This window comes from Aphidius gifuensis, linkage group LG2 (genome assembly GCF_014905175.1).
Source record: "Aphidius gifuensis isolate YNYX2018 linkage group LG2, ASM1490517v1, whole genome shotgun sequence".
In the NCBI taxonomy this organism is placed as follows: Eukaryota; Metazoa; Arthropoda; class Insecta; order Hymenoptera; family Braconidae; genus Aphidius; species Aphidius gifuensis.
This window is the reverse complement of record NC_057789.1, coordinates 9,756,579-9,778,016: the sequence shown is the minus strand read 5'-3', so window position 1 is coordinate 9,778,016 and position 21,438 is coordinate 9,756,579. Positions and strand designations below refer to the sequence as shown.

The 21,438-nt window shown below is 26.8% G+C and overlaps 3 protein-coding genes across 4 annotated transcripts; 1 reads left to right on the top strand and 2 right to left on the bottom strand.

Annotated features, from left to right (window-relative positions):
* Positions 1-1,636: 1,636 nt before the first annotated feature.
* Positions 1,637-3,635, top strand: LOC122850343 (F-box/LRR-repeat protein 14-like). The gene is made up of 5 exons (XM_044149500.1): positions 1,637-1,793; positions 1,882-2,130; positions 2,221-2,333; positions 2,418-2,501; positions 2,844-3,635. The coding sequence occupies exons 1-5, from the start codon at positions 1,637-1,639 to the stop codon at positions 3,633-3,635; spliced, it is 1,395 nt and encodes a 464-aa protein (XP_044005435.1).
* Positions 3,636-12,148: 8,513 nt separating this feature from the next.
* LOC122849057 (facilitated trehalose transporter Tret1-like) lies at positions 12,149-14,671 on the bottom strand. Of its 2 annotated transcripts, none has more exons than XM_044147584.1 (6): positions 14,478-14,671; positions 13,777-13,975; positions 13,570-13,719; positions 13,198-13,492; positions 12,805-13,119; positions 12,149-12,708 (listed from the first exon to the last, which is right to left on the bottom strand). In XM_044147584.1, the coding sequence occupies exons 1-6, from the start codon at positions 14,533-14,535 to the stop codon at positions 12,316-12,318; spliced, it is 1,410 nt and encodes a 469-aa protein (XP_044003519.1). In that variant the 5' UTR covers positions 14,536-14,671; the 3' UTR covers positions 12,149-12,315. The 2 variants fall into 2 exon arrangements, with proteins under 2 accessions (XP_044003519.1, XP_044003520.1); XM_044147585.1 differs by having other exon boundaries at positions 12,534-12,704.
* Positions 14,672-17,267: 2,596 nt separating this feature from the next.
* LOC122849056 (SET and MYND domain-containing protein 4-like) lies at positions 17,268-19,935 on the bottom strand. The gene is made up of 2 exons (XM_044147583.1): positions 19,773-19,935; positions 17,268-19,665 (listed from the first exon to the last, which is right to left on the bottom strand). The coding sequence occupies exons 1-2, from the start codon at positions 19,774-19,776 to the stop codon at positions 17,771-17,773; spliced, it is 1,899 nt and encodes a 632-aa protein (XP_044003518.1). The 5' UTR covers positions 19,777-19,935; the 3' UTR covers positions 17,268-17,770.
* Between the last annotated feature and the right edge of the window lie 1,503 nt (positions 19,936-21,438).

Sequence of the window (21,438 nt, the reverse complement as noted above, 5' to 3'; positions counted from 1 at the left end):
TTAAAAATGTCATTTAGTTAAGTTCAAAGAAATTTCAAGTCTAAATAATAGTACGACTATGTCCCTTGTTAGCAACCTTAAACTAAAGAAAACTATTTTTTTTTATTCTTACGTGAAACTTTTTTATTTATTCTAAATTTGTTATGAAAATTGTTTAAATGGTGATATTGTTATAAACAAAATTTATTATAAAGAATTTGAATCTCATTAGCAATTTTTAGTTTGAAAATATTAAGATATTTTTTTTTGATAAAACAGAAAGGAATTAAAAAAAAAAAAAAATGATTCATGATGAATTTAAAACTCAACGGGATATTTTTCGCAACATGTTTTTGTGAAATTCTTTTGTCTTTTTCAGGAACTGTAGACATCATATTTTTCTAGGATCAATAGGATTTTACCGGTTCTACTAATCAGATGATCAGTTAATTTTGTATAGGTATAATAGAAAATTTTTATGTTAAAATTTTTCTTTTATCTTTTGGGGACACACAATCATACCAAAATGTCCCAATCAGATTCAAGCTGGACTATATCCCTTCTACGCATGACTTTTCTACCTGCCACTAGCACCACTGCATCTCAGAGTCCAGTTTTCAGCAGCTACTTGCATTAGTACGGCAATCGCTCTTTGTGTTCTTTTAGAGATAATATGTTATTTGTAATTCTGTGCTAATATAGTAATATCGATAAGTGAACTTATTTAATAACTAATAAAAAATTTCAATACTGCATTCAGATTTTTAAAATTGAACTTTAAATCAATTTTAAAAAAAGGTATAATTATAGATATATTATATAAATTGATAAATTAAGGGATTACCACCACCAATCAAAAACGCAGATAGAGCCTTGAAATTTTTTGAGCAGATTAATGAAATAATAATACATACGCTCAAATTTTTTGATAATTTTCTTGTAGCTAATTACTTAGTAATTAATTACTAAAGTAAACTACTTTTTTGAAGGTTATACATAGGTTCTTATGGAGAGTCCGGTTTAGTTTTTAGAAACCTGGTTAGCCATTTTATGGAAAACGCAGATAGCTTTTTCAAAAACTACAGATAGATAGAGGAAACAATAAGGAAAGTTTTGATATAAAAATTAATAGGGCTTTGAGACCTTTTTATTTTACAATAAATAAAAATAAATTTTTGTCTTTGTCTAAATACTCAAGTTGAAATGAGAAACAAGATTTTCTCTTTCGTTTTTATCTCGTTCGCACTCATAGAAATATTATGTTTCTAAATTTCATACGCAAGAGGTCTCTAGATATGCGGGGGTAATCCCTTAACTTCTAAATTTTCTTATATTGTTTAAAAATTAAAATAAATATGTGGTGGTTAAATAAAAGAAAAAATCAGTGATAAAAATTTTAAATTTTTCTTCGGCGGTCATCCTAAAAATAATTAATCCAAATCATCTATTGAGTATTGTTGTTTAATACATTATTTTTTATCTTCAAAATTTATTTTATTATTAATGAATCCATGCTAATCACGTTTAGCTTATAAATATTACTCAATGTCATCACTTTTTGCAAAGTGCGAAATCGCTTTAAAAAAATCTGAATTTATCATCATTATGCTGTTAATACATACATAGATATTTTTTTTCTTATCCACAGAACTTAATAATGTCAAGTACAAAAAAAATCCGTCATGTTCAAGAAGAACAACAATTTTCTGATGATGTTGACGAAAAGATGGATTTTATCAACTCCCTGGATCATTATTCATTAGAAAAAATATTTATGTTGCTGCCAATATGTGACAGAACAAATTTGAAAAAAGGTAATCATTGAAATTAAAGTTCTTTCAATTTATATATTAATGTTTTTTATTTATTTATTTTCATTTATTTATTTATTTATTTGTTCAGTTTGTACCAGATGGAAAGAGGTCTGTAAACTAGCTTGGTATGACATTAAAAAATACAAATGTAGCCATACAATTGGTGGTGCTTATAATAACCAGTTGCTGACACAATCATATGTTGAAAACTTGATATTAAATTGTGGTACTTATTTACAAGAATTAATTCTTTCAAAAATTTGCACTTCAAGTATCATGCCAATCATTGGTGAACACTGCAAAAATTTAACAAGATTTGAATTTGTGTTTAACGAGAGTTTGCCACTCAATAAATATGATTATATTCAAGCTTTCACAAAGTTTCATAAAATGAAATTTATTAAAATTCATGTTATTAATCTGTTAGTTGGACAGACAACAAAGTTAAAATCTGAAATACTCAGTAGTCTGCCAGAAGAAATTAATGAAATTCATGTAATCGTTGAAACAAGTAACAGGTTAAAAACTCCATGCTTTTTTGTAAGTATAATTAATTTTATAAATTGAATAAATGCATTATCATTGATCTCAAATTATTGAAAATAATTTTTATTATTTTTTTAGGATTTAGAAAAATTTAAAAATCTCCATAGTTTGACAATAAGTGGCTGCAAACTCGACTCTATTATCCAACAAATATCAGAAAAAGTAACACTCGTTTATCTGAATCTTGAAAATTCTTCGATCTCCTGTCAAATGTTTTACAAGAACAAGAATGTTGGTATTTTCGACAAGCTTGTAAATTTGGAACATATACATCTTTTTAAGGGTTTTTACTTGATCTCACTAAATGCAGAGAACGATATTTTTAATACATGCAAAAATTTAAGATATTTTAATGTGTCGAGTATTATTGGACCTCCGACTTCACTTCAAAACTGGGAAAACCATAATAACTTGGAATATCTCTCTATTGCTTGGTTTATAAATTATAACTCATCACTCAAAATTGTCAAATATTGCAATAATTTAAAATACTTATCGTTTAAGATAAAGATAACAGATATGGTTCTGCAAAAGTTAACAGAATTAAAAAATCTCGAGTGTTTAGAATTATGTTTTCCGCAAAAGATCAGTGACGAATCTGTACTTGCAATATCAAACAATTGTAAAAAACTTAAACATCTGGAAATTCCACATACTCGTAGATTATATTCTTTTGGTACGGAAGATGATGAAGATGATGATGATGATACTGATACTGAAGATGATTCGGAAAATAATGTTCATGATGATGAACCAGTTCCTCGTGTAACCGTTTTTGATGATTTATCAAAATTAAAATATCTCGAATCTTTAAATGTGTCAGGTGCACATAAATTTACTGATAGTAGTATTATTGCTATTGCAGATAAATGTAAAAGTCTTAAAAATTTAAATATATCTCATTGCAAATATATTACTGAAGCAGGTCTTAATGCCATAACCAATTTGGAATTATTACAAAAATTAAATGTCAGCAATGTTAAAAGTGTTACAAACAGTTTTATCATCAAATTAAAAGGTTTAACATCTTTAACAGCAAACAAGTGCAAAAAAATCACTGATTCTGGTATCATTCAATTTTTAAAAAATTGCTCAGATCTTAAACATCTTCATCTCTCCAACACTAACATAACAATTGATACAATTATTGCTGCTGACCGGGAAACCGAAAACCGTAGAAATGATATTATTTTGTATATACACTGTATAGGTCATCGAGTGTTTAAAAAATCCTGTGAGCCAATAATTAAATCTAAATGGTTGGTTGTATATTATCATGAATGGAAAATCCTTTGATTGGGGAGTAGATAGCTGTATTTTGTGTAGTAAATGAAATATTATTAACATATATATAGTAATTGTATATACTTGACAAATTTGCAGGATTAATCAACCTTGTAATGTATTTATTAATAAAAAATTAATAAATAAAGCTTAAAAAATAATTTCATAATCCACGTACATTCCAATGATTTATTTCAGAAAGAAAAATTAAAAAAATAATTGTGGGTAAATACATAATATTTTTACACACGCCATTTACCATTTTTAAAAGCAGAAACCTAAAAAATTACGAAGTTCATTCACTGAAATTAGAAACCAGATCTTTTTTTTTTTTTTTCCGCAGAGAAAAAAAATAAAAACACAGTAGCATTAGAATCTCATTATGAAAAAAAAAAATATAATAAAATTTAGTAACGGCTGCATTCTCTTTGAAAATTGAAAATTTTCAAAACTCCGGTGGGAGAACGCGTTAACTCCGAAATTATAATTTTTATTTATTATTTAATAATGAATTGTTATATTACAATTATTCGTTATATTAAATTTATTTATAAAACTTTAACCTTAAACTTTCAAAAAACAGGATAAATACAAAATAATAAATAAACCAAATTGATTCCTAGAATTGTTGAGTGCTACCATCTGCCATCTTAAAAAAAAAAATCTAATGGTAAAAATGAGTGGGTATTATGCTCTACAGTCACAAGTGCGCATGCGTACGGCAAAAAAAATGATAAAAAAAAAAAATAATGATTGTTTAAATCTTCATTAATTGTTTAAATAATTAACTAAAAAAATCTCATATTACAGTCAAAAAATTTGTTAGAAAATTTTCTACAAGCTGTCAAGCCAAATTATCTCATTGAATGATTTCTTTGTGGTTCTTTTCATTTTATAAACTACTCACTCTGATATTTTTTATAAACAATCGCTAATTATAAAAAAACTAATTGTTGAAAAAATTTCGAGTATGGCCCTGGTTGTAGATTTTTTGACGAGGAATCCATTAAAACTAAAATAAAACCTCTTAGTTAATTTTTAAAAAAGTTATGTATGTTCCAAAAAAATGTCGTTTCAGTTTTTCTTGAATAAACAAACGAATTCGATTTTAAAAAATATAAACTTTTTTTAATTCTCTTTATTTCATTGTTTACTGTTATCTGTGAAATTTTCGCATCCATGATTTTTTCTTAGTTTTCTTAATATTTCGCTTCGAAGATTTTGTTACATTTTTCTTTCGTCATTTGTAAACTCAATAATTACCCGAAAAGTTTCAATTTTATCAGAGTCTCTAGAGCTCATCGAGATCTTTAGTTTAAGCCTAATACGAATAATCTAGCTTATTTATTATGGAAGCTATGAGCGGTATTCATAAAACACATGGTAGAAGTACTACAGGTATGGCAGTAGTCCATGTTTTTTTCGTCGCGTTTTGCGCAGCCTTATTTTTTCAACCAATCAAGAACGCGCCATCGAGCTGTTTTGCTTTTCTTTCTAACTAGAGATGCCGCGATACGATACGATACGATAATTGGCTGATTATCGTATCGTGTCGCGAAAGATGATTGTCGTTATCGTATCGTGTCGTCTAAAAATTCGACAAAAAATCGGATTATCGTGTCGTCTTATTATCGTATCGTCATAGGCGTTGTCGTATCGTATCGTGTATTATCGACATTATCGACGATAATTTTTTTGTTTGAGTATAATTTACAGTGAAATTTTAAAATATTTTTGACATACAAAACCATTATAAAAGCAGCAAGAATCATCTTAAGGACAATAAGTAAATTACATGAATGATCAAAGTAAAAATTATTATATACTCAAAATTTATTATGTTCAAATTCGTGGTTTAAAAGTTCATTGGCAAATAATATTGAAGAAAAACTTGAAAAACAAATTTAAAAAAAAATATTATAATGCAACAAAGTTTGATATAATTTATATAAAATTATTATTAATTATCATATTATTATAATTTATATTACTTTCATATAGTTAGATTAATATATCTAATATTATATGTTGCAGTAATCTATTTTTTCTTCAATTTAACATTTTGTGGAGTTTAACAATATGACAATATATTGCTTTATTTTAAATGTATATTTTTTTCCGACATTATCGCGATAACACGATAATTTTATCGGTTATCGTCAGTCAAATATCGTATCGTATCGTGATGACGATACGATAAAAAATGGCATTATCGTATCGTTGTCGTCATTATCGTATCGTCTTGTCGCGATATTATCGATTATCGCGGCATCTCTATTTCTAACACGCAATCTCTATTATAAGATCCTCTCTCTCTAACATACTGTTTTGACAACTATTTTTTATATTGTTGTAAATACTAATAAATATATGTGGAGCATGTTTATAAAAAATCAAAAAAATAAAAAAACCAAGACAGTTTAACAAATAAATTATAATATTTTCATTGTTGTTGTTTTTTTTGATGCCACAAACAATAGAGGTTGTGTTGTATTTATTATACTTGGATTCATTTATTTAATATAAATAATTAGTTTTTATTATTGATGTATGTGAATCATTATAAAATATACCAAATCTAGTTGAATAAATATGATAACTTTTGAAAAATTTAAAAAAAACTTGAAAATTTGCTTAACAAATTTGTATCGCGCGCGCATAAAGTCTTCCATTTTTGTGGCGAGAAGGCAACCTTTTGATTGGTCGATTCACAGCGGCCAAACCAGGCTGCGCACTGCCATACCTGTAGTATTTCTACCATGATAAAACATATAGTGAAAACAAAACTATGGTGGGACGCTTCGCGTCTATCCCACCTCCGTAAAATTATCAATTTTGAAATAATCAAAGGGGGGTAGGTTGATTTTTTTGCAAATGTACAGCCTCGAGATTAAATAATTTTCCAATACCAGAATACTGTTTTGCACTGACTGTACAGAGCCGTGCAGTGTTGTGATCAACATACCCTGGTGAAAATGATTTCTCCGTATTTAAAAATCGAAGTAATTCGGAACGAATCGCAGAAAATCGGAAAATTCGAAGAAAATGCTGACGAAAATCGGAAAAAATGATTTTTTACTGTTTTACTCTGACCGAGAAATTCGTAGAAAATCGGAGTAATGCGGAGAAATATCGGAGGAGAACGGAAAAATATCAGAAAAAATCGGACAAAACTCGAAAAAAATCAGAGAAATCATTTTCACCAGGGTATTTGATAATGTATGGCCGCAACTCAGATTAATTGCTCTTTGCCTGAACCGCGAAAATTAACCCCTCCTTGTCTTTCTTACAGTACCAACCCAGGACGGTTATTGTCATCGATGACCGCGATGATATTTACGTTTCGTTAAAAATGTCTCATCGATTTGGATAGTTTTATCTACTCTCCCTAACTGAACGTTAGCATTGGACATCCCGAGTGGAAATTTCAGTCCGATTCGGATCCAGGTCGGATCCGGTTTACCTGATTACATATCCGAATCGGATCAGAACTGAAAATGTAACGCCGGCTAGGCTCCGGATCGGATCCGGTTACAATAAGGACACCTTGGCTAAATCGGATACCAAATTATGTATCCGAAATGACATTTAAATCGGATCCGATTTTACATCCAAAGCGGATCCAATTTTATGCTTAAACTAGATCCGAATTTATACTTAAACTGGATCCGAATTTATATTTAAACTGGATCCGAATTTTGTTTTAAAAAAAAATTGATTTAAAAAAAAAATATATTTGCTTTTTTCAATTATTTTTTTTAACAATCATTATTAACAATATTTTTATCTTCTTCATTCAACCTTAACTAAACTAAAATTCCGGATTTTGCGGGGATCGATCTCTGGGCTATTCTGTTCAAAATCGGCAACTCTATCCTATTGACCACGGCGGCGTGCATGGAATCGATGAAATCTAAAGTCCTTTACAAGTGTAGAAAGTTATTTCAAAATTACGATAGAAAAACTTGATATGATTAATACTATATATATGCAACAATGTATTTATTATTATCAAAAAATAAAATAACATCCTGAAAAAAACAAACTTCAATTAAAGTCCGGCATTCCGGATCCGATTCGGATCAGGATAGAGTAAGGAAAACCGGATCCGGTTAGCCTTAGCCAAACCTGACTGAACCCGGAGATAACTTTGAAAAAAAAAATAAAGTCCGATTAAACTCCAGCAATCTGGATCCGATTCGGATCAGGATCCGGCCAAGACGGATTTAATTTCCACTCGGGAAAGTACAAGGGGTAACCCGAGTAGAAATGTGTTCAGGTTAGCCTGAACCCTGACCCGGATCGGATTAGGAAATCGTAAGGTTATCCTTGTTCAGGTATCCTTACCACATCCTGTTCCAATCTGGATAAGGATATGATAAGGCTTTCCCTATTCAGGTATCTCCATCACAAACTGATCTATTCTAGATCAGGATAACCTTAACTTATCCTTAATAGGGACATCTTGATCCAATCTGGATCCAGATTTGATCAAGTAAAAATTATCACATAATTTATTGTTTAAAATAAAAGTTGCCTGATCCATTCTAGATGAGGATAACCTTAACTTATCCTTAACAGGGACATCTTGATCCGATCGGGATCCAGATTTGATCGAGTTAAAATTATCACATAATTCTTTTTTTTAAATACAATTTGCCTGATCCGGATAGCATCCGGATAACCTTAGCTTATCCTTAATAGGGATATCTTGATCCAATCTGGATCCAGACTTGATCAAGTAAACATTAATCAATAAATTATTTTTTAAATACCAATTACCTGATCAAGATAACATCAGGATAACCTTAACTGATCCTCAAAAGGGACATCTTGATCCAATCTGGATCCAGATTTGATCAAGTAAAAATTAAAACATAATTCATTTTTTTCAATTCTATTTGCATGATCTATTTTAGATCAGGATAACCTCAACTTATCCTTAACAGGGATATCGTGATCCGATCTGGATCCAGTCTCGATCAAGTAAAAATTATCACATAATTTATTTTTTTAAATACAATTTGCCTGATCCGGATAGCATCAGGATAACCTTAACTTATCCTTAACAGGGACATCTTGATCCAATCTGGAGTAATTTCTATATTTTCCGGACTGAACACGTACAAAAAAAATAATTATTTTATGTTTTGATTTTTTCTTTATATTTTTAATAGTTAATTTTTATTTATCTATATTTTTTGTTTATTTATCTACTAACTCATTTATTTATTATTTATTAATTCATAAGAATGAAAAAATTTTCCCGAGTATCGTTTGTCAGAATGGCTCAGTGGGTAGACCGTCGCCCCCGCAGACAAAAATAACGTACCAATAATATACCACACAAAAAGAGGACACAACCCACGAGCAATTAACTGGAGACCAAACTTACAATCCAACGACCCAACACTAGTATTTGACACGACAATACCAACGTCAGACAAAAAAAATGATCATACAGTTGCTGAAGCAACTGTGCCTTCCCTGCGGGGGGAATTTTAATTTCTTCTTTAATATATATTGAAATTCGTAACTACAAATTTATTTCATTCTCTATCGTTACAATGATTATTGTTACAACTAAAATTTATTTAATTTTCATTCATTTTGCTTGTTCCTTCTAATGGGTCATCTCCATGTCCAGAATCGCTTTCCTCTAGCCTTATAAACTCTCCGTTTTTGTTCATTTTGTCGTACTATGATTTTAGCCTGTCAATGTTAAATATTTATTACAAAATTGTCGAGTTCGATGTATTTATTTTTTACTTTTCTCTCGGTTGAATCAGGATTTACCGTTTTAGTTGTTGCTGAAGTCGTCGTTATATTTTTAATTTTATATTCATTTATTTTTAATTCCTTTAATGCTATCACATCTTTTTTCCCTAGAACTTTTTGCCTCTTCATTCCATAAAGTTAATTCAATCTAAAATATATTTCCTTTGGTAAATTGATTATCTTTGTTTGGTTTAATCAAACTTTTTTTCATTCAAATTTTATTTTACTTCATAATCACTGTCGTCTACTAATGTTATTGTTCTTCATTTCAATATTCCAACATACATATATAAATTCCACTTTATTTATTGCTATTATGATTGCGATGATATCTAAATAATGTCATTATTATTATTGAATAGTTTTCTTTTTTTTTTTTTTTTTTTTTTTCTAAAATTTTTTTTCCTGCAAATGAATTTGTTGGGTGATGTACAATTTTTTTTTTTTTTTTTATTTTCACATTTATTTTTGGTATATTTTCATTTTCCTCATCGTCATCGAATTTTATATTAGCTTCTACTGGTATCATTATTTCTTTATTATTTATTGATGGGTATTGTTCATCAATTTTTCTCACTAATCCTCCAGTGATCGTATATATTTTGTTTAACTTGAATATTTAATAATTTATCATGTTAATAATTTTTTTTTTAATCTTTTTGTTGAAAAATCTTGTTGCTAAATATGATTTTTCCATGATATTACTTTATACTTTTCTTTTTGTTTACTCATATTTTCCTAATATTTTCCTATAATTATCGTATTTTTCTTTATATTCAGTGATTTTTCTATATTTTCGTTTATTCGTTTACATATTCTCTTTATTTTTCTATATTTTCCTTCATTTTCCATATTCATCTTGTTTAGATTAATTAAGGGACTTAGAAAATTTTTTTTTGGGGCATAATTGATGTGTTCTCTTATATATCGTTTTTTTCTTTATATTCAGTCACTTTTCTATATTTTCCTTTATATTTACCGATATTTTCCCCATATTTATCGTTTTTTTATTTATTTTCAGTCACTTTCCTATATTTTTCTTTATATTTACTGATATTTTCCCATATTTATCTTTTTTTTCTTTATTTTCAGTGTCTTTTCTATATTTTCCTTTATTTTTATTGATATTTTCCCATATTTATCGTTTTTTCTTCATATTCAGTCACTTTTCTATATTTTCCTTTATATTTACCGATTTTTCTTTGATATTTTCCTATATTCTCCTTTATATTTACTGATATTTTCCCATATTCTTCGTTTTTTTCTTTATATTTAGTCACTTTTCTATATTTTTCTTTGTATTTACTGATATTTTCCCATATTTATCTTTTTCTTTTTTTATATTCAGTGACTTTCTCTATATTTCCCATATATATCGTATTGGTTAAGATTAAGGGACTTAGAAAATTTTTTGGGGGGGTGTCTACCATGGTTGAGATTAAAGGACTCAGAAAATTTTTTAGGGGGGGTGTCTACCATGGTTGGGGGGGGTCCAGAAGAAAAGCGAAAACAATAGGAAATTAAAATTCCCTAATAATAAATTCCTACAAGACGAAAGGTACTACGAGTGGCTACAAAATGACCAAATAGACTGAATATATAATTATAATAAAAACATAACTGCCAACAGGCTCTTTAAAATAACACACTATTAGCTAACTAATAATACTAGTTTTTAGGTGTTCTGTTTTCGAATTTTAATTTTATAATTATATAACTTTGAAGTAGTCTCAATAAATGCAGTTTTTTAAATATATTTTCTGCTAAATAAAACAACACAAAAGTACAACACTCAATCACAACAAATAACATAAGCAAAAATAAAAATAAAAACAAAAAAACCTACGATTTCTTATTAAGAACAGTAGATATAAGTATATATGTAACAAAATAAAACAGTCTTTGTAAGAATTTATAATGTAATAATATAATGTAACACGTATTGATCAATAAATAAATTTTGTTTAAAAAAAAAAAAAAAAACTGTCGCCCCCGCATATTTTCAATTCCGCGTTCGAGGGTTCGAGACCCGGTCACTGTAAATTAATTTGGGTCACGTTTAAGAGCAGAATATCTAGGTTTAGGTTAGTTCCATAATGTAACGTTTATACATCCGTCATATTTTATACGGATCTTTTATTTTTTTCAAAAAATTTACTTGGAATTTTTAAAATTATTAGAGAATTATATAGTAAAGAAAGTAAGATTTTTAAAACACGAAATACCTTTTGCTCAATAGAAACAATAAAAGAAAAGGAATACATAATTATTAATTATCATATTCAGAAATTTACTTATATACTTTTTCTTATACTTATATACTTACTTTTTATACTTTTCATAAAACTGTCAGACGTGTTCCTTTTTTTTTTTTTGTTTGTTTATTTTCTTTACGATAAGCTCTTATTTGTAATACGAACGTCGGTCTTTTGGACACAGTAATATATATAAAATTATCATCGATATTATTAATAATACACGATACGATACGATAACGCGAATCATCTTTCTCAATTGGCAGATCATCGTACCGTATATCGTGTCGGGGTATATCTAGGAATCAGTTCGAATGGATTTAATAATTATTCCATTCGTCGAGGAGGACATTGTAATAAAAATTAGCTGAAATTCAATTATTTATAAATAATATATGTATTGAAACTTCATAATTACTAAAATAAACAACAGTTATTATTAATTATATCTAAACAATGAAATACAATTTTATTTGTAGTTTGTTTTAAAGAGATTTCTTGTCAATGACAAGCCCTTGTAAGCAAGACGAGTTTTAACACAACCCTTGCCGCCAAACTATACGTCCTTTTGGACAAATACAAAACCGCTCACCTCATCCGTTGACTCCACAAGGATCATTGTTGAGCACAAGGATCATTTTTTTCCTTGCTATCAAATATCAATGACTAGCAAGTTGTTTTTGAATTTCTTGTAAACTTTTTCCTTTAGTTTCAGGAAGTACAAATATTGTAAATAAAATACTGATGAAACAAATAATTGAAAATAGCCAAAATAAACTGTACATGCCAAATTCATCAACAATAGTTGGATAAAGTTTGAGTATTAAAAATAATACAATTCCATTTACTGTTTGTACGACAGCAAATGCTTTTGTTTTAATATCAGAAACAAATATTTCACTCATTAGTGTCCATGGTAATGGTCCCCAACCAATACTATACGTAGCAAAAAAAAATATCATTGAAGCTGTTGATAACCAGCTGATACCACTTATATCTCCATCACCATTATTAGCGTTTTCAGCCAAATAGAAATATAATCCAAGTGCTGCCTGAACAAAAATTTTAAATAATAAAATATACAAATAGTATATTTATCAGTTTATTTTCTAAACAATTTTGTAACAACGAAAAATTATTCAACTTACAAGACTCAGTACTTCACCAATGCCTGATAAAATTAACAATATTTTTCTTCCCCAATTATCAACAAACAATGGTGTTATAAAACAAAAAACTAGTTGAACAACTCCAATGATTATTACAGAAACTGCTGGTGAAATAGTACTACTAACACCAGTTGCACTAAATATTGATTCAGCATTATTTAATATAAGAACTGCACCAGAAAAACTTTGAAATATAAACATTATACAACTGTACCAAAGTGCTTTAAAATTACTTGGTATTCTGAATAAATCCATAATACTTGTTTCGAGTTTAGCAGCAGCTTGAACACAATCCTGATAAATATAATTATTCGATAAAATTAATAATAAAATAAATTATATTAATTTATCAATTAAAAATATAATACTAACTTTAATTTCATTAGCTTCATCTTCAATAGAATCAGCACTATTACCACGAAATTTAATTAAAACTTGAATCATTTCTTTGTGTTGACCTTGTGATGCTAAATAATAAGGTGACTCAGGCATTAAATAGAATGTTATAAAAAATAAAAGAGGTAAAGTAGCACATGACATCCAGAGAATATTGTAAGATACAAATGGACCAATTGAAAATGAAAATATCCAGCCAATATTTATTAATATTTGCATAAATGAACTGAGTGTACCTCTTATGGATTTATCACTTATTTCAGCAGTATACCTGCAGCAAATATAAAATTAAAATGATAAGAATATTACCAAATTTATACTATAAAGGTAAAATAAATAAAGAATTACATCGGTATAACCGAAGTTGTTGCACCTGAAGCAAATCCTCCAATGAGTCTTCCTATGCACATTGTTACTACATTTTGAGCGAATCCAACAATTATCCAACTTATGGAAAATGGTATAACAGAAGACAACAAAGATTTTCTACGTCCCAATCTGCAATAAAACAACAATATAATATACATAAATTGTTTAATAAATTAATTTTTAAACCTTTTAGCAAGATATCCAAAAAAAGAACAACCAATCAATGAACCCAGCATTGATAGTGATGTAATCCAAGAACTTTCCTCAGCTGTTATTGCATGGCCAAATGGATTGTCATCAGCAACTGGATTATTTTGTTCTAATTTTTGTAAAGTTGGACTTGTCCACGCGGACATTGCTGATGAAGCAAGTGCTGACAAACATGCTGATAATTTTATAAATTAATTAATTTTCGATTAATTATTTTTATCATTGTAAAATTCAGTTACAATAAATTAAAATAAATTTTCATTAAACAAATTAAAGCATAATATAAATTTAATGATACTATCTTGCAAAAACAAGACATGTTTTTCATTTTTATCGGCTAAATAAACGACAATTGTATCAACAAAAATATCAATTTCTTTTTCCGTTTATATTTAACTGATAAATAGAATAATAAACATATTTATATGAAATTGAAATGACAGATAATGATCATTAGATATTAATTGATTTATTAAGAAAATATATGAGTGTATAAAATAATCTTTTTATTTTGAACTTGAAAATAGATGTGAATTTAAATTACAATACTTCTTAATTGTAGAATATTAAATACAAAAATTAATACATTTTTACCAATGAAAAAAAAAACTTTTTTTTTAATTTGAAAATAATTTTAAAGAATAGAAAGTATTGATTAATCATTTGGAAAAACTTACCAGCAAATGTTGCAAAGTATTGTAAAAATTTTGGATATTTTTTCAATGAAAATTTCATTTTTTAAATATTATATTTTCTTTCCTTTTAAACAATTGAATTCAAGTATTTGAATCGTAATGAAAAGCATAGGTAAAAATTTTTTTGTATACACAGCTCTTGGATGTCTTTATCAATACTGATTGTTATGGGTAGTTTCATTATCATACTGAGTTCACATTTACATTTTTTTTTATTTAATCATATCCAATAAAACAAATAATTATTGACAGTTTTAATAACATTCATTGTTTTTCTTGATACTAAGTATACATAATAAATTTCATCAATCATTATTGATCATGATACTGCAGTAAACTTAATCAATTAATGCGTATATATTTTATTTTTTTAATGTATATTTAACAATCGATAGATATTTATCATTTGACATTATCTTAATGCTAAATTTTAATTGGAAAATATCATTTAATTGTTCTGTTGTCTTCTGTGTGTTTTAATTTCAACATAAATTTTAATTAATTTTTTCGATATATAGATCTTTAAATATTTTCAATGTTAAAAAATCACCCAATTTCTTCCTGTGCATGAATAAACTTTTAATATATTTAACTTTATAAAAAATTTTCCAAACATGCTTTTGCTCACACCTGTAAGCAGAAGCAATTTCAAATTTTTTTATAACAATTTTAAAGAAAAAAATAAATTTTTAATATTTCTCGAAACATGCTTCCACTTACACGGTTACACCCCTTGACTGAATAATTTTTTTATTATTGAACTTTTATTTTCTATACAATTACATTTTTTAAATTCAAATTATTGCTTCTGTCAAGATGACTCAACTGTTTAAAATTTTGTGTTATAAAAATAATTGTGTTGTCATTAACATCACAAGAATTCGAGAAATCAAGTCAATAAATATTAACACATAATTTCCAAAAATTGGAAATAGAATCTACTTTTAAATTATGACTCAACACTAACTTCTTCAAATATTTTCTACTTGACTTAAACTTTAAATTATATTTTCAATATCTTATTGAGTAATACCCTTTATATTTTAGTTGTCTCACTGATATCTTGAAAAGTCACGTATGGAACCTGTTCCAGAGCAACAATTTCAAGATATAGTATAATACATTCATTGGCTTCTTTTGTATTATAACTCTGATACTCTTCAATTTCTTTAAGAAGTATCAGGATTTTTTTAGTTTAGCAAATAAGCGTTGACAATATATTGTTTACCCAGATAAGAGTGTAGAAAATTTATCTGTTTTTGAAGAGTTTCAATTTCACTACGAAAATATTCCAGATTCTTTTTTGGTACTGTGTCTTTTTCAATAGGTTTAATCTTAACATTATCAACACACACTTTACATTAATATATATAGTTTAAATTTTTAAATAAATCTTGACGTGCTTTTTTGTCATAATCATCAAACGATACATCATAGTTATCAAAAACTTGCTCACCTTTTTGAATCGAACAAATTGATAGAATACTTATTTTATTATAATTAAGACTATGAGCAATCATTTTTTTACAAGAGTGTGAAAATAAATTAGAGTAGGCAAAAAGTTCATTTGATATTTTTATAGATTTACGATTAATAAATGGCATTGACATGTTTAAACTATTGAAATTTGCTATTCTCGAATTTATTTCAATAAATTGAACAAGGAACAAAAAATTTTTATCATTTGCAAGAGTTTGAAAAGTCATTAAATTTTTTTCTCTCGAATAATTTAATTTCTACACCATAAAAATATGCCATTATGACACAAGATGCAACTGATTGAGATTTGAGATTCATGAGTCATTACATGTGTTAAATATTTTGATGCTGTTATATAAATACTGTCATATCCATTTTACTCGATGCATCAATATTAAATTCATTACAAATTGGCAAAGGTTTAAATTTATCAATAACTGAAATTTTTAGCTGCATAGCATCTATTGAATTATCAATTTCTTTCATAGCAATTATTGTTAATCTCCATGTCATTAAAAATTTATCTTGCATTCCATATGAAAGTAATTGTGGAATAACTTTCAATATCATGGTGATTATGGTAAGCATCTTCACGATATTTAACTGAACAATAAACATTTTGAACATATTTTTTACATACTAATTGTATGATGATTTACCAGCTATTCAGCAATCTTGTGAAAATATTTTTTTGATTCATTTATCACTCCACGTTTTATATCCATGAAGTACAGTTTTGTTATTGTTTTTTTTATTTATATATAAAATATATATTTTGAATCTAAAGTAAATTAAGTATATTAGTAAAATTAATTTACACAAAGATAAAAAATAGGCAAAAAGTTTCGCCCACTTACCTGAGACTTTATGAGATGATATGATAAATTTTAGATAAACTTCTGATGAAAATTTTTATAATTCTTTGAATAAGAAATAATAAAAACAATCAGGTATTTAAAACTTATAAAAAGACGTACACAATAAGCACCTGAATAACTAATGAAAACAATAACTTTATAGACCAGAATTTTAATTAGATATTTTAAAATCAATAACAATAATTTTATTTAGTTAGTGCTCGAAAAAATGATATTTAAAAATTAGACATTATATTTATCAGACAAAATATATATTAATAAGTTTTTATTAAAAAATAATGTAAACTATTATTTTAAAATAATTTTAATTAGTCATGTCAACAAGTACTTTTTATAGTTAATTGAGAAATAAACAAATCATTGTATTAAATAAATTTAAAACATTAATTTAAAAATAAAGAAAGCCCAAAAAATCATTTATGCATTGTCAAGTAATGACAATTAAAAAAAAATCTTTATTTATCAGGAAATCATTTTAGTTAAAGATATTTTACAAAATTATTTATCAAAATTAATACCGATAAAAATATTACAAAAATACAAGCTTTATATTAAGTAAATATAAATAATTATTAAGTAAATATTTATCAAGTAAATATAATTACCTAATAACATTTGCTTGTTTACATTGATAAATGAAAAAAATGTCAACATACTCAAAATGACATTGAAAATATCATTATTTTTTTTTTTTTTCTTACAATTATTTTTTTTCTCAAATCATTACGCGTTATCATTTAATTAAAAAACAATAATAATTAACGCGCAGGTCTAACAATTACGTACTAAAAATTACACAAATACAATTTTGAAAAATTATCAATTTCAAATCAATTATTTTACAATCAATGTACTGAGTTAATTAATTAATTTTTTTTAAATGACGAAAAAAAAAAAGCTATATATATACAAATATTGTTAAGCAAAAAATTGAATGAATGCTGCTTGAGTAAGTGCAACAAAATCACTAAATAAATATGATAATTCAACAGCTCGAGATGAATTAATATTGAAATACTTATAAAACTCATTAAGAACCACTAAATAAACCTCAAGGTCACCTGGTTTTACAGTTAACCTGTTTTCAGTTAAATAGTACGATGATGTATTTTGTAATTGGCCTTTTTCAACAGCCTTTACTAAATTTTCCAGTGTTTGAAATACATGATTACGTACTTTGTTATTATTTTTTACAACTTTTTTATCAGATTTTTCAGAATGAATCCAATCACCACAACATGCATCACATTTACATGTAAAATTATAGAAATTTAAAAATTCTTGTCTCTTTTGTTTGTCATGACAATACCATGTAACTCCATAATTTGTAAATATTTGTTGTCCTTTTTTAATGGGACATGTTGCTCTCATGATAAATTGATCACCATGACGACTTATGATGACCATTGGTTGACAACTATGATTGAACAAACTGAATGGTATAACTAAAGCACTACCCATATGAATTCGTTGGTTTTTAACATTAGCTTGTGGCATTGATACCTCAAGGCCATTGTTCATTAAAATTCTTACAGATCTATCAATAAGTCCAACAACATTCATGAACTTTTTTCGTGTTTTTAAATCTTTTAAATCACCATCATGATCACTTGGCAAATCATCCATGTTTATCAATAAAAAATATGCCATAATAAAACAATCAGCAAGTGATACACATTCTTGATCAATTAAATTTCCTGATATTGATGTTTGCATTGATACAACACTTGTATGTACATCTGATCTAAGTCGACCATTCATGAAACCTTTACTTCTTGGATCAAATGATGATAAATTTTTTTTTGTTGGAATTTTATCTGGACGATAAACACTTTCTAACATTCCAATAATTGTTAATCTCAATGCCAATAAATATTTATCTTTTATTCCAAATGCTAAAAGATATGGTATAATTTTACATTCAACTCTATGATAATCATTATCAGCATTAATTTTACAACTTTCAGAACAATAAACAACATGAGCACAATTATTACATGGTATACTTGACCATGTTTGTTTTTTACAGTAACCACAAAGATTATATTTTAAATCTTGAACAATATTACTAGCATATGCGTGCTCAACACCAATAACTTCACCAAATTTAATGTCTTTTTTTGCTGTTATATGACGACCATATTCACGTGAATAATTTAATTGTGTTGAATCAGATAAACTTGGTACTTCTAGATTATTTTTTTCCAATATAATTGGAGCAATTTCAGAATTTAATTTCAAAGCACGTGTTCCAATTTTGTCCACCTGGTCTGCAACTTCTTTCTTATTAGCATACCTCAATGATGTTGAAAGTTCACGATCAGCAATAATTCTGTGACTCTTTAATGCACGTAAATTTGCTAATAATTTTGCATTATCTGGAAATATTTTCATGTACTTGAGTCTGCTAAGATCCTTGAGACAATCATCATGCATTTCAGCTTCAAAAAGTGCAGCACTGCGATTTGAATATGCATATGTTAATTCAAGACTATCTGGCAATGCATAAGCAATTGCTTTTGTATATTTTATCCAAGATTCATTATAATCTTTATCATTATAATGAAGCTTTCCTTCAGCTTGATAAATAGTGCTGATGAAATTGTCTTTTGTTCTTATATTTTCTGGAGTTGGAATATAACGTGATGCTTTCTTATCAACAAGGTTATCAATACAACGTTCAATAATATTTTGTCTATCATTATTTAAATCCAATCCCAATCCTTGTGTGGCATAATTTATTGTATCAACAATTTTCAAGTGTATATCCTTTTTCCAAGACTCCAATTCTGGTTGAGTTATTTCAATGTTGTCTGTAAATGATATCAACACAGTTACAACACTTGACATTACACAATATGACATTAAAATTAAAAATATAATTATTTATTTTTTGTTTTTTTTTATGAAACAAACTTACCCATGGTTTGAAAAATTTTGTTTTATAATTATTTATTTAATTTAGCATATAAAATATCACCATGTGTTTATAGATTGTGATTTAATAATGAAAAAAAACCTTGCTTATTTATTTGATAATAAAAGCCAACTTATTCTAGAACTATCCAGCCTGGAGCTCAACTGAAAAGAGAATAAATATATATGTTGATTGCTCAAAAACTATTTATTTGCACATGCGTAGAATTTATTGTTGAAAAGTTTTGTTGAATAAACATGAAAAAAATTTAAAAGTAAATATAATAAAGTATAAATCTATTGTGTTTATAAAAACATTAGTTGAAATGATGAAAAAAGTAAACAAACAAGTCTGATGAAAGTTTATGAAATAATTTGATAAATTTTAGATATACTTTTGATGAAAATTATTATAGCAATTGTTTAAATAAAAAATAATAAAAACACTAACATTATCAAGTAAATTATTTACACTTTATCTTGTTATGTTACGACTGTTACGCAAAATAAAGCCAAACAAAAATGCAAAATGAAAGAAAAAGGCTACACCAAAACTCACCAAAACACACCAAAACAACATCGTGTCGTCATCGAGCGGTGGTGACCTCTTTAAGTATATTTTTCTTAAAAACCAACTAAAAAATTCAGCGCAAAAGTTTAAATTTACATATCTCTAAATTTTCCGGATTAAAATGAATGTATTAATTGACACACAAAAAAGACTAATAAGCATCTTAGAAAAAAAAAAAAAAATTGGAAAAATTATTTATGGCAATTTAATTTATATTTTTTAGTCAATAAAATTTTTATTTCTCAATAAGTAAATAAAAATACATAAAAACATTTGCTTGTTTACATTATTGAATAAATAAATTGTCAACATTCAAGAAAAAATTATTTTTTTTCTTACAATTATTATTATTGTTATTTTTTTTTTTCTTTAATCATCACGCATTATCATTTAATCAAAAAACAATAATAAATACAATTTTAGAAAATTATTATTTCTAAATCGAAAATTTTACAATTCATGTACTATAAGTTAATTAATTATTTTTAATAATATAATGCATTTATTATGATTATTAAAATTAGCTGGCGTATATGAAAAAAAAAAAAAAAAACAAAATTAAAGTTTGTCTGTCACACTTGGAATTATATTTTTGCAAATAATATTATTTTAAATAATGAAAATTTTATTTAGTTAAAATACAAAAGAAAAAAAGATATTTAAAAATGATTTATTATATTTCTAAGATAAAATATACATTAAACTAGAAAGAGAAGTAGATAAACCATTGTAGCTTGTTTTTTTTTACAGAAAAACAATTGCGGAAATATAAACACCTAGTTTCCAATGGCTTGATTTCCACATTGCCAATTAATTAATCCTCAGCACTTCAAGATGATCATAGATGTTATTGATCAATTAATGATAAATAAAGCTGATAATTATACTTTCCTGAAAAAAAGTAATTTCTAATGCATTTATTTAAACATATGATAGCCCGAAAGGGGATGAAGGTGAGAGGAGTAACGGAGAGAAGTTCATCGAGAGGTCACCGGCATACCAAGTTGCAGCTGAGTGGAAGTTTTCTTCGGCTCACTTCTGTCATTTTCTCTCGTCCACTACTTGATGCCTTCTTTTTGGTTTCTTCATGGTGCATATT

Excerpts from the sequence above, each read along its gene's own strand:
- LOC122850343 (XM_044149500.1), top strand. The coding sequence starts at position 1,637 with ATGTCAAGTACAAAAAAAATCCGTCATGTTCAAGAAGAACAACAATTT. Across the intron at positions 2,131-2,220 it reads TGAATTTGTGTTTAACGAGA|TTGGACAGACAACAAAGTTA; the intron begins GTTTGCCACTCA and ends TTAATCTGTTAG. Across the intron at positions 2,334-2,417 it reads TAAAAACTCCATGCTTTTTT|GATTTAGAAAAATTTAAAAA; the intron begins GTAAGTATAATT and ends TTATTTTTTTAG.
- LOC122849057 (XM_044147584.1), bottom strand. The coding sequence starts at position 14,535 with ATGAAATTTTCATTGAAAAAATATCCAAAATTTTTACAATACTTTGCA. Across the intron at positions 13,120-13,197 it reads ATGAAGCTAATGAAATTAAA|GATTGTGTTCAAGCTGCTGC; the intron begins GTTAGTATTATA and ends TATATTTATCAG. Across the intron at positions 12,709-12,804 it reads TTGGTGAAGTACTGAGTCTT|GCAGCACTTGGATTATATTT; the intron begins GTAAGTTGAATA and ends ATTTTTGTTCAG.